We start from the raw sequence: 13,643 nt of genomic DNA on the forward strand, positions 1-13,643 counted from the left end.
CAGAATGCTATGTAAGTATTTATCACTTGAATAATTAGGCTGACCTATACCATTTTTGAAACAGGAATGTAGGGTGTTTTTCTGGTAGTGTATGAAAGCAACAGATTCGTTTAAAAGGCAGGTTTGTTTCAAAGCCAATTTTTTTTTTCCCAAATTTACCTACTGACAAGAATGAAATTCCCTTGAGGAGAAAAGAATAATAAACATTTAAAATGGGAGTAGAAAGGTCTATTTTTTTTACAATTGTTTTACAGTTTTTGTATTTTCACAGAACTGATGTTTTAAATCTTATGAGAAATAATTTCATCTTGAATGCTTTAAATATTTTTCAGGTTTTACTAAAATATTATAGTTTAGGGCCTTGTAAATTGGCAATTCTGTGATATTTTGGAGATAGAATGGCTATATAAATTAAAATACATAGCCCCCTACTTTAGGAGCATCTTTACTCACAGCTTTAATTCTGTAAAAAATTCCAACATTTTTTAAATAAAGTTAATTTCCAGCTAGAAGAAAATAAGTTCTGACATTTTCTGTTTATTGAAACTCTGTTTAAAAAGTGGTGAAAATATCAAAATGGGATATTTTTTTTTTCCCTCAGCAAGAGTAAGGCAGTTAGTTTAAATTTTGATATAACAAGAGTAACATAACTTTATTTATAGCATGTAGATTTATGCTCACATTATTATTGATTTAGTTTTTACGTAGATGATGCTGGCATTTTAATTAGAAATACTTGGTTGCTTTATATTAGGCTTCTTTAATGACTTATCAAAATCAGAAAATTCATATTCTTTCTGAAAACAATAACCACAGTAGGTTCCCTTAAATCACACAGCTGACAGAGACACCTACTCCCGACTTGCTCAAAGTTGTGAATTAATTAATTTGTTTCAAATACGTAATTGCTGGGGAAGAGGTTCAGAGCGTGGTTTCATAGCTGTTCTTGTTTGTGTGTATCCAGCATCGGGCAATGAAGTCTCAGCAGCAGAGGTTCATTTCTCTGAGCTAAAGGGGAAGGAAGAGGTTTTATTGTGCCAGTGGTGGAGAACATATTTAAAGCAGCAAGGATCTCACTGTTTTCAGCAAAGTGCTGACATACTAATTATGCCTTAACTGCATCTCCTGTTTCCTCCTAGGTCTTACTGCTGCAGCATCCCTTGTATCCCTGGCCTGGGCTTTGGCTTCCTACCAAAAGGCCCTCCGTGACTCCCGCGATGACAAGAAACCCATCAGTTATATGGCCGTTATAATCCAGTTTTGCTGGCATTTCTTCACCATTGCAGCAAGGGTCATTACTTTTGCTCTGTTTGCCTCGGTTTTCCAGCTGTACTTTGGGATCTTCATCGTGCTGCACTGGTGCATCATGACCTTCTGGATCGTTCACTGCGAGACAGAGTTTTGCATCACTAAATGGGAAGAGATAGTTTTCGACATGGTTGTTGGGATAATCTATATCTTCAGCTGGTTCAATGTCAAGGAAGGAAGGACACGCTGTAGGCTTTTCATTTATTATTTTGTCATCCTTTTAGAAAACACCGCCTTGAGTGTTCTCTGGTATCTGTACAAGGCCCCTCCGATCTCTGATGCATTTGCCATACCAGCACTGTGTGTAGTGTTCAGCAGCTTTTTAACAGGCATTGTTTTTATGCTAATGTACTATGCCTTCTTTCACCCCAATGGACCAAGGTTTGGGCAGTCACCAAGCTGTGCTTGTGAGGACCCTGCCGCTGCCTTCACCCTTCCCCCAGAAGTGGCCACAAGCACACTACGCTCCATCTCCAACAACCGGAGTGTCACGAGCGAGCGGGATCAAAAATTTGCGGAGAGGGATGGGTGTGTGCCTGTGTTTCAGGTGAGACCCACTGCACCATCCACACCTTCATCCCGGCCACCAAGGATTGAGGAGTCTGTCATTAAAATCGATCTGTTCAGGAACAGGTACCCAGCATGGGAGAGACACGTGTTGGACAGGAGCCTGAGGAAGGCAATCTTAGCGTTTGAATGTTCCCCTGCTCCTCCACGGCTACAGTATAAGGATGATGCCCTTATTCAGGAGCGCTTGGAATATGAAACCACATTGTAAACAAAGCAAAAACACAGCTTGAAGCAGCTCCAACATCACAGTCCAAATTAAGGGTTGACAGTAGGGCTGTAGGAACAACTAAACTGCGTACTAAAAGTAGAGCAGCAAGCTATAGTGTTCTTAGTCTGGCTATCATCATGATTATCATTTGATCCACTGTGTGCAGTCTGTCTGCAGGACACTGATACAGCAGCATCGTCTGAAAGCCTCAAAAAACCCTAAACCCTGACCCACACATACAAATCAGTTACATCAGCTGGGGGAACTCACCCACCACCCCTTACTGCAATGAAACTCTGACTGCACAGTACTTACAATCAAACCAATAAAAAGGCTCTGACCAGAGCTTTCAACTTCAGCCAGTAGTGCATTTTATTTTAGAAATGAATGATTGATATTTCCATAATCAATGGCAAAAACACAAAAACACACCTTTTCAAAAATAATGAAACTGTAGCACACGGTGTTGCTGTTAGGAAAACTGTTTTCTGGGGCAAAAAACAGGAGCTTAGTAGTCTTCAACATTCCCATAAATCAACCTTTCAGGTTAGAATAGGTTTGCAAAATAGTTCTTGATTAAAAAAAAAATGTCATCATATTTATAAGTCTGTCAATGGAAAGTAAACTAAATTCTGATTAATTAGGTCATTAAAATTAACACTACCAGAACTGTTTGTTTGCTGTGGAATTTCAAAGTCTTTTTAAAATGCAATTTAACTTCTTGATGTTATTTTCAACAGAAACTCTATGCAGCTCACTTCTGGTTTTGAGGAAAAATAAGGAGCTCTAGCACGTAGTGATATTCATTAAATGATAATCATGATTCAGTGTTCAATTTGCAAAAAAAAAATAAAATTAAAAGAACAAGGAAGTATAATTTTCATATTCTAAACTTTTCGGAGGACCCCATTCAGCTATTTCAGAAGAAGCTACAAGGAGCTGAACACACTGAAACTTCTCTGTTTCAGGACTGAGAATGCATGATTCAGTGTGTGAATGTATGCAGGTGTGACAAGAGACTGACATGCCATACCCTTCTAGTGCCAAACATTGTATAACTGCAAGGTTGATATTGCCTGAGGGACACAACAAGTGGCACAAGCCCTACCAGAAAAAGAAGCAGGAAAGACCAACCAAGCTCTCAATGTGTAGAGACAGCTCTGATTTCTCCCACCCAAGGTGAAAGTGATGTCTTCTCAATGCTTTCAGCCACCTCTTAGTAAGCATATTCACTGAAGCATAGTATAAACAAGTTATGTGGAAGAGCCTCTTCTGCCTGTTCAAGACTGGAGTCGAGATGTGTCTAAAAATTAGAATCTCTTGTAATAGAGTGCTTTTGCTGCAAGCTTTTGGGTTTTAAATACCTCCCTAAATCTAGTTAATGGTATTATACTTTATGTTAAAAGTATCCCCTGATGGTGCTTTCAGATGCATTAAAGGTGCAAGTCAAAATTTGATAGTATTTTTTTTAAAGCTGGTGCAGAGTGAAAAACTCATGGATTATTTCAATATTTTTGTAAAGTAAAAATATGGTATAAAAGGTTACTTTTTATAAACCTCGAATCTTTTAATACATTTCATCCTCTTTATAGCTTAGATTTTAAGAATTGGTCCATGAATTTTATCAAATGGCTTTTGCAGGTTGACATAAACCCGGTTTTCACACATTATGGATTTGTTTTGCAGTGTAATGCCATATGAAAGCCTACATGGGTACTTTTAGAATACTCTATAAACTGTGGATCCTGCTTCAAATGTAAGTGGCTTGTAAAGACACCAAGTGATTCCATGAGAAACAATTTGCTATAACTATTTCCATCCATTTTAAGGGAGCGAAGCAGAACTGAAGAGTTACTGTTGTAAATGGCATTGTCAGGATGGAGGAGACCTGATAATTGGTATTGTAATCTTCACTGTCAGATATATCCAGTGTAGTCACTGCTGTGTATGCTGCTGGGTGAATTTCTGTCTTTCCTATTACCAATATTTGTACTATGAAATGGCCAAGGTTAGACAGACTATGTTTATTTGTATGTGTTCAATTAGCCATTTTTAATGTTGACTTTTTTTATTAGTGAAATATTCAATACCTTTTGTTCTTTGCTGGGGCAAGTTCCTCAAAACAAAAACCTGTGGAAGTGCAGGAATCTGTAAAGCAGAGGGAACTTTACACAGATCAGAAAAAACCTATGCTTCAGGGGTTTCTTAGGTATTTTCAAATTAAATAATGGCCAACTGCCTCTATAGTTTTTTTTTTAATAAAACAAATCTTTGATAGTCCAGACCTGAAGCTTTTTACAAAGTGATTATCCTTTTCTTCATGGAGATACAGCTCATTATTCAGAGAAAAGCACTCATGTTTTTTCAGAAAATATGCCACTTCAAGAACTGCTAAAAAAAAGATTTTGGGAGCAAGTCCTTTATCCTGTCATACTCAATAGACCCTTCTCTCCAGAATCAAATTCTAGTTTGCACAAGGGAATTGCTGTTTTTCTTTACAAAGGAGGTAAATGTAAGCTCTGTGATCCAAAATGTGAGGGTTTCTTTTGGAGACAATTTGAAGTTCTTGCTGATGGTTTAACTTGGAAACTGAAGCCTGAGTGAGGCACAGTGAGCAGCCTTGTCAAGCTTCAGTCTCGCACCAGCACCTCCTGGGGAGAGGGGCACCATCACTGGTGTCAGCAAGGCTCTTCCTTTTCTGATGTCCCTCTCATCCTCTCACTCTCCCTCAGACCTGTGAGCCCTTTGGTCAGGCTTACAGAATTGAAGAAATGTTGCTTTGTATGGAATTTAAAGGGTTAAGGTCTTCACCAGTGCTTGCATTGCAAGGTTTCTGAGGAAGGTTTGGGATGAGTTTATTTGATATGCTTTTATTTGGTTTCGGAAGGAAAGACACAGGTGTTATTTATCCCTGTGGTTTCTCATGCCTAGCATTTATTTTCCTTATCCTCACAGAATTTTTAATTTTTGTAACTAATGTTTGCAAAAATGTTTATCTTAAGCAAACTACTGCAGGGTGTGAGTGCAGAATGACATATATATGTGTGCTTGTATATATATTTATACATATATATGCAGCAGTACATATATACACCTTGTCCTCAGAATTCAATCTGGCAGTTTGGGGCAGGGGTGGAAGTTATGCTGCATTAAGTCAAAATTTGCTCTCCAAAATCTTGCTCTCTTACATTCATAACATCAATGTTACCTGCACTGAGAACAGGGCAGTGACTGAAATCTAAACACTCTGATGACTACATGGACAATTTCCTAATTTGCATTGCTGTGAGTAGTCACATTAAAAGCTGTAAGAATTTTTTATAGAAATTTCCAGGATTAAACATAGTCCATGCTGAAATTCCATTATGGCCTTATGGACAGTTAATAATCAATATGCACTCTTCTTTTTGCCACAGACAGTTCTAAATTCAATAAAGTTCAACTGAGACAGCAATAGCAAAAATAAAATTAAAATAAAGGACTTGTAAAAAAACTGAACTTTTGTTTTTGAAATAATGAAAACATCAGGCCTTTTAAATTTCATTTCAGAATACAGGAAAATAAAAAAGCTCATATTTTCATATTTGCATTCTGGTAAAGAAAAGCAATCACATCTATTTGTTAGAAGTGAGACTTATGGGAGCATTGTTCTAATGAACCAAACAAACTTAGCAGCAGACTTAATGGTAATTTATCTGGTCAAAAACTTGGTCCTAAAATTTTGAAAGTTGTGGATTTGTCTGTTGCAGAAAAGACAATTCAACTACTATCACTAATTGAATAAAGGTAATTTATACCCATGTTCATTCAAAAAACATGCAAGAAAATGTAAGAGAAAACTTTTTACTTATTTTAAAAGCTGTTTGTTCTGTAATGGGATAATTCTTCTTTAAAAAGTTCTTTACAAATATGTGCAATACTTTCCTTCCATGCATATTTAATAATGAAAAAATTGATTTCCAATTTTGTTTATGTCAATTTAAATATGCTTCTTGTGACAGAACAATGTTTCTTTGCTTGGGTTATATGGACTTGATGGCATATATACAACATTTTTGTTGTCAAACCAACAGATTTTCTATTAATTTTTATAAAATTGGAGAAAGTTTTCCTTCCAAAATTTAATGCTAGGTAGGCCTCATCTGCCTGATTTTGTAAACTTTTAAGCAGAGGAGGAAAGTTACAATTTTATTGGCAATTCAGTTTTTAATATGTGGTGAATAGCTATTAAACCTGTATTAGTTTAAAACATATGATGGTCTTTCCAACACATCATTATGTCCCCAAAAGGGCAATTCATAAGTGGTACTAAAAGTAGAAGTGCTGCTTTATTTGGAAAGGAACTCCCAATCATGCAATATGCTCATTTACTTTTTATTGGCCAGCAAATATTTGCAACTAGACTGTTGGGGTTTTTAGAACATGAACGAGTTTGAAGTGTTTGTGACTTGGTCCTATCACTTCTAAAGAGCCTTAAAAGTGGCACTGTACTGAGATGTAGTTGGCTCTGTCGGTGATTCAGCTTCCAAAGCGCTGCCCTTTCTCTGCTCCCTGCCTGAAGCTGTGCAATCCAGAGTGACTGAGATGCTGTGATTTACTCTGCACCCCCTGCACTGCCTGCACAATGCCAAGGAAAAGACTTCAGCAGATTCCTGGGGTCCTACTGCTGCCTCTCTTACTCCTGTGCATGGAGGGAAGCAGAGTAAATTGCACCTGTGCATCCATCTAAACAAGCCTATGTAATTTTAACCCCTACAAGACGTGCATGATGAAAATAATCACAACACATGCCCATAAATCTACAAGCCCAGCACCACAATTACTAATTCTGCAGTGTAACAATGCAGGACATGGGAAGAACTGTCTACATACACAATAAGCCTTTTAATTTTGCTACTTGTATTGATTATACTAGCTCACATAGAGCCCATGCTCTCAGCAGAAAGCCAAATGGAGTAAGTGGCAAACAGCCATTTGTGTACCAGAGGCATTAAGTTATAAAATCATCCCTTGATTATTTATAGATTGTTTATATCTTTTCATTACAGCATTGAATCCATTCCTCTTTATTCTGATAAGAGAGATAAAATGCAAAATGAGAACAGATTCTTTTATATCTGGGAATTAAAAAAAAAAAAAAAAAAAAAAAAGAACAACACAACAGATTACTGCAGTTAACATTTAGTGATTTTTTAAAACAAATTCTGCCATCATTTTCACTTGGCTGCAAATTGCTGAGTGATATTTCTCACATCCAGTATGAGAAAATTTCATTGCAGGAGAGACAGAGATGACATTACAAAGCCTTGTCCATGCAAAGTTAGGGGAATGGTGTCACTGGTGACATCATTTACACAGCTGTTTTAACACATGAGGGATCCTCAGAACTTTGGTGAGATTTCTTCTCTAGTAGGAATATGTAAAATCAGGCCCTGGCAGAGAGTGAACTACATGAATTCAGGCCATGGTAGCAGAAGTCTTCATCTCTTCACTCCAAACTGAACTCAGCTGGAGATTTGCTTAATGCCAAAAAGCCTCCATGGCTCTTGGCACAACCTGAAATACATACACTAAACTTAGTGCTGACTCAGCATGAATCAAAGATTCATATTCTTTCCTTTTTGGTTCAAACATTCAGGAATATACCCACTTTGACTGAGTTGCTGTTCTGTGATCCTTTTAAGATGACTTTGAAAAATGTCTCGGAAACCAGTCTTCTCCAGTGATTCTTACAAAAGCCAGTTCCTGACCAGTGCATTCATTAAAAGGAACTTTTTCTAAGTGTGTAAGCTTGGGCCCTGTACTTACATTTTGCTCTGAATACTTAGTATTTCATTCTTACACAGAGGATCTTATATACCCATTAGTAACCTGTGTGCCTACTCTGAATCTTAGGGCAAAGAGAACAGATACGCAAGATTCAGGGCAAAAAATCCTCTTCAGCACACTTATGTGGTGATTTGCGTGAGCCAGAGAAGTCCAAGAGAAGCTTGTGTATAATTGCAACAGCCTTATACATGCAGCTGCTATATTCATTGAGAGAGATTCACAAGAAATTGTGATATAAGTGACCAACTAATTGAAAGATCAAATCTCAACTTCTACTTGCAAGGTAGTATTAAAATAAAATCAGCCAAGAAACTTTAAAGTGTAACCAAAAATCTTATTTCAAGGAATGGTTGGAATAAATTTTAGAATGTAACAGATTTGTCAATGTAACAAAATGCAACATTCATAGAAAGACAGGTATGACTGCTGTAAGGTTTCCCTACCTGTAGGTTTCAGGCTCTTATTATTAAGTTATTTCAGATAACTTTGGAAGCAATTGCTTCTGACATGCTGCAGCTCTAGGAATGCTAGCAGCTTTTCTACATAAGATCTGTTCTGCTATAGGAAAGTCCACATCCTTTTAACAAAGCATGGAGTTAGGGGTAGTTTTTTGCACTGAACTAAACCTCACAAAAGCATTTTTTAGCACGAAATAGGTGTGTCCACTCAGCCACTTAGTGTGTAACAGTACTGCAGAACAGAATTTCACAAATCAGTGATTTCCTCAAGGTAAAAAAGCTGCTGGTTGAATGTCTAGAAGAGCCTGCAGAGACATGACACAGTGCTAAGGCAAGGCATGGACTGTGTTTGTGTGCTGCAAGTCTGCTCAGGGCAAAGCCTGGTCACAGTCCAGCACTCTTTTCCCACCTCATGCACCAAAGAGCTCACAAAATAGAGGAAAACCATGTGCATGAGCTGGATGAAAGCCACAACACTTGGGCCTGGCATATTCCAGCACAGGTGCAGAGGTCGGCGCAGGCACATCAGGGGTCTCAGGCTCGTACCGTTTTCCTCCCAACTGCACCAACTAGGAGCTCCTGGACATTTCTAATGCCAGATCACCAAGGACTTAAAATTTGCCTCCTGGGCTTGGTCAGATACAACTTGGTCTTCACAGTACAGTTAGCTCAGCTCCTATCTCCCACCTAAGCCTGCCAGGCTCACACCTCTGAGCAGGTATTCTCCTGCCCATCTTACCTGGAAGAATTGGGTCCTCTGTGGTGCTATCAGATGGAACTTTGCACTGAAATACTCATGAGGACTCTTCCAGCAGTAAATTAGTGGTAAGCAGAGAGCTAGGGGAGAGCCAGATCCAGTGATCTCTTCAGCTAGCAATGATTCATATCTTTAGCTGCTATCTCTCAGGGGAAGGATATAGGGCTGCATGCTGGTGAGGAGAAGGGCAATGCTCCCTGCCACATATTTTGAACTGTTCTTCCTCCCTGTGGAAAATCTAAGTGTGGACATACAAATGTAGACATGTGCAGTAGAGACATACTTCTAGAATTTGATGTGTTCAGTCCCTTTAGTGTTGAGGACTCTGAAACTGCACCCAGCCACAGTAATGTCTGCAGTAAACATCTGGGGCAAAAGCAAAATCACTCTGCTCACTTTCCAACCTGACCAAAAGCTGTATGAACATGGTTAGTACTGTGACAAAGCCTGAACTCTCTACATGCTGCCTTGAATCAGGTCTATTAATGCACTCACTCTGTGCTGCTCTAGCCACGTTCACATGGCTTTTCTTTGGAGCTCAGACAGACTTTGTATGGACACCAGAGCTACAGTTGTAGCTTATCTGTTGTTCCCTGAGCCCAATTTCATACACTTTGAGATCCCAGCTCCTTTGTCAAACAAAGGTAAGTTTGGGCTGAGCAAAGGGAAAACAGGCTTTGTGCTATCTAGAAAAGCATGTGGAGCAGACATAGCTTCTCTGGACAGTACATTTGAACCACAGCTGTGCACAAATTGCCCAGGTTATGGTGAATGCAAGACATTCAGTATCCACAACACATATAACGAATACTCCATGTGAAGGTGTTTGGTTTTATCATGGTAAAAATAGTAGGACTTTATCTCATGCTTGGGAGCAAATTTACAGTTTCAAATCCATTTATATATATGTGTCTGTGTGTGTGTGTTTCTGTATACACATGACAGTGAGTCCTGACATTCTATTGGGATTCAGTCTTAAAACTCATTTAAATCCTAAGCCTAAAACAATAAAAGGATCAGGAACATTGTCATCAAGGATAACCGAGTGGGAACTGCAAAAAAGAAAATTATATCCTTGGAAAATACATTCTAGTCATTATTGGAAACAGCCTTGTGACTTAGTGTGCCAGCACTTTAAGAAAAAGTTATGGAGAAAATATGTCTAACGCTATATTTCATATCTTAAATATTTTGGTAAAAGAATAGTGTAGTGATAATTGTGTGAAATAAAAAAAAGGATTTATCACATTTACTTAATCAAGAAAAAAACCAATCATATAGAAAGATGGCAAAAGGATCAATTAAACTTTTTCAGGTAATTAATGTTGGTTGTATTTGTTTCATTATCAGTTATCATTGTCAGTAGTTTATGAACGAAATAACCTGCAATAATTAGGATGGTTTATTTGCCTTTTGATGACTGAAGAACAATAATTAGGTTTGTTATCCAACACATATGCAGTCTCCTGATGCAAGCTGTCAGAAGGAAAGATTTGCTCTTGCACAGATTACGTACTGAAGATAATTTTCAAATGCATGTATTTGAAAATGATACTCCTGACAATTTAAATGTACCATACATATGCAGTAACTGTTTCTGAAATTCTAACTACTGATGCTTTTTTCAATATGTTCTGCATTATTATGTGCCAATCCCAGACTGTTTTTCAGACAATATTTGATGAGAATTAATTTAAAATTTTATGCAGCTGAGGAAGAGACTAATAGCCAGTGAAGGCACTTGCTTCTCTGAGGTTCACATGTATATCTAGAGCTCCTGACCTGTGTCACCATTCAGCATTAGGGACAATGTCTGAAAAAACTAGTAGTTTTCCAAGGAGATCTGTTACATGGTCAGAGAGATCTAAAATTGTCATGACTGGGTAGGACAATGGCAGTAACTACAGAGGAAAAGTTCAAAAGAAGTCACTAATGACTTTAAACAACATTCCCTGAATTTCCCACTTTTTGGGATGCACATTGTGCTCCTGTCAGCCAGCATCCACGTGTGTTGGGACCACTCCTGGCACCAGCACCATCATGTTCACTCTGGCTGAAAGTGAAGACAAGCAGCTCGTTTCCAGCTCCCTGGGTTATTGGGCTGCCCCATGGGACATATTTCACTGAGAACATTTTAGCTATCAGTGAGATTTCCACACCAGTCTGGGCAGGATTTAGCCTTTAAAATGCACTGTATGGACAATGAAAAATCTTCCTTTGTCAGCAGAGAGGGCAGCTGCCACTATTTATAGTCACAAAGTGCCAACATATTGTCATGTATTTGTGGCTGCTATCGATTCCTCCTTTTTTATTTTATTGGAACTGCTTGGAACTTGTCGAGCTGCGCCTAGGTTGATTTGTAGCTAATTAATTCAACAGACATTTTTAATCTTGCAAATCTGTGGCTTGTAATACAGTAATCAAGGTCCTGTGAGCAAACATTAATCAGTTCAGGAGGAAAAAAAAAAAAAAAAGCCATTGTTAGCTGTGTTCAGTGAGGTGCTCACACTGGAAAGAAAGATCTAGAAGAAATGCAAAATTAGTAAATTCATCCTAGCTAGGCTTTCATCATTTATCTTGTGTAACATTTATCTCTTTTATTTGTTTCATATATTCAAGGAGTTGTATTTTAAAGAGGATTTCTAGGGCTGAGACAGCTTTAGTTACCATCAAAGTTAAACTGGCCAAATTTCCTTCTGGTCATTTATACATCTTATCAGCCAAAAAGTCATTCTATCCAGCAGCAGTGCAATTTCATTTTTGAGATGTATGCGCTGATTGTGCAACTGTTTATCCTGGAGAAATTACTGTAACAAAAAGCTTATTGCATTTAGCCACAGCATTAAGAACAGGGTGAATGAATGAAGAAAACATTGTTTTTCATTGCTTTTAACACATCGGTGGATTTTAGCTACTTTGACATAAAGCAGAAGGTAAAAAAAAAATAATAATGCTGCTCAGAGAGATATCTGAATAATGGAAGGATTGTGATCAGCAAAGCACTTAATTTTTTTCATCATCAGAAACAGTGTAGGTTAGTATACCTGCAGTTCTATAAATTTCAGCAAGAATGGGTGGGTGGTTTAATATTTAACTTAACTCTGGTACTACTAGTAGGAACACAATTACAGCAACAAGGGACTCAGCAAGAGCTCTGTCTTGGGACACTCCTGATACAGAATTTTCAGGTGAGATGATATCACAGCCCAGTCAGGCTGCACAGGGCACACATGTGACTAATCTGTACACACATTTTATTGTGGAAGCATCTCCTCTAGTGACCTTAACAAGGAGGCCAGAGATCAAAAAGACATGAAAGCAAAACGATGATTCCTCTGGTCAAGATTAAGAGATGTTCGTGAAACACTGTGGAAAAGCTGCCCCTGCTGTTTCAATGGATAAAAGGAGGAGCAGAGTCTTTTAACAGCAAAAAAAAAAAACCCAAAAATCAAACAAACCTTGATGCCAAAATCCTATTTATAGTGCAATTACTCTCGCCTCGGGGAAAGACCTGGACTGAGAAAATTCTTTGTGTGTTACAAGCCAACTGAAACACACAGGGAGACAGTGAAAGATACTTCTTAGATATAACTTTGTTGTTATTGACAGGAGTTGTTTGTTAGCAATAAAATACAAAAATGTCTCAAACTAAGACCTGGGAGATGAGGATTTTGTATGGCTGTTATGCCAGTGATCGTTAGATTTAGAAACTATAGATCTTTATAATAGATTATGGGTCAGAGAACCTTATTGCCTTCTTTATGGAGGATAAATCTCAGATGGCTTCCACAAGAAATATAAGGTTTAGAATAGGCTTGAAAGATGGTCTCTCCTGTATATGAAGTGTTATAGGCTCAGTGTTGCTCAACTGGTTGTATATTTTCTCATGCTCTCAGTTTCTCACACAGTACGTCCATGAGCAAATAGTGGAATTGCAGATGCATGTTCATTTATTGCTAGTAGTGCTCACATCCACTTCTTCATGCACAGCTGAGGAACACACATGGGACAGTGTAAAGGCATAGAGCAGGAAAAAAAAAAAATAGAGAAAATGGAGATCAGTAGATGTGGTAGAAGCCTTATAATTAGGAAAGAGCTGTGAAGCTTTAGAGAAGGTGAGCCTTCATAGAATTTGTTCATGCTCAGGTATACTGTCACTCAGCTCCTCATGGAAATTACTGCTGAAAGACTTCCAGTTATATTACATGTTATCATCAATTCTTGCTTGTTTAGTAGCAGAAACAGTCTCATCCTGATTTCAGTAGAAAACTGTGGAGTTATCCATAACCTCATGCATGATCTGTGACTGGAGCAGATCACATTACACCTGCTTTCATCACAGATTTACTCAGAAAGGTTGGCAAAGTTTACTAGACACTGTTCCAATATTTTTCACTTGCTTCCATTTTTCTCCTGTGTGTATGAGTCTCATATGCAAACCTCACCAATGAGAAAAGGTAATGCTCAGGTTATCTAAGAAACTTTCCTTTCTCATGTCATAGTAGAAAACTCA

General features: G+C 38.0%; 1 protein-coding gene across 1 annotated transcript in view; it reads left to right on the forward strand.

Annotated features, from left to right (window-relative positions):
- Nucleotides 1–2,086, forward strand: part of XKR4 (XK related 4) — a 213,068-nt gene extending 210,982 nt beyond the window's left edge. The window contains exon 3 of the mRNA XM_058832858.1: nucleotides 1,140–2,086. Coding sequence (XP_058688841.1) covers nucleotides 1,140–2,086 — 947 coding nt within the window. The remainder of the gene's footprint in view (nucleotides 1–1,139) is intronic.
- Nucleotides 2,087–13,643: the final 11,557 nt, after the last annotated feature.

This window comes from Poecile atricapillus, chromosome 2, assembly GCF_030490865.1.
Source record: "Poecile atricapillus isolate bPoeAtr1 chromosome 2, bPoeAtr1.hap1, whole genome shotgun sequence".
Lineage (NCBI taxonomy): Eukaryota > Metazoa > Chordata > Aves > Passeriformes > Paridae > Poecile > Poecile atricapillus.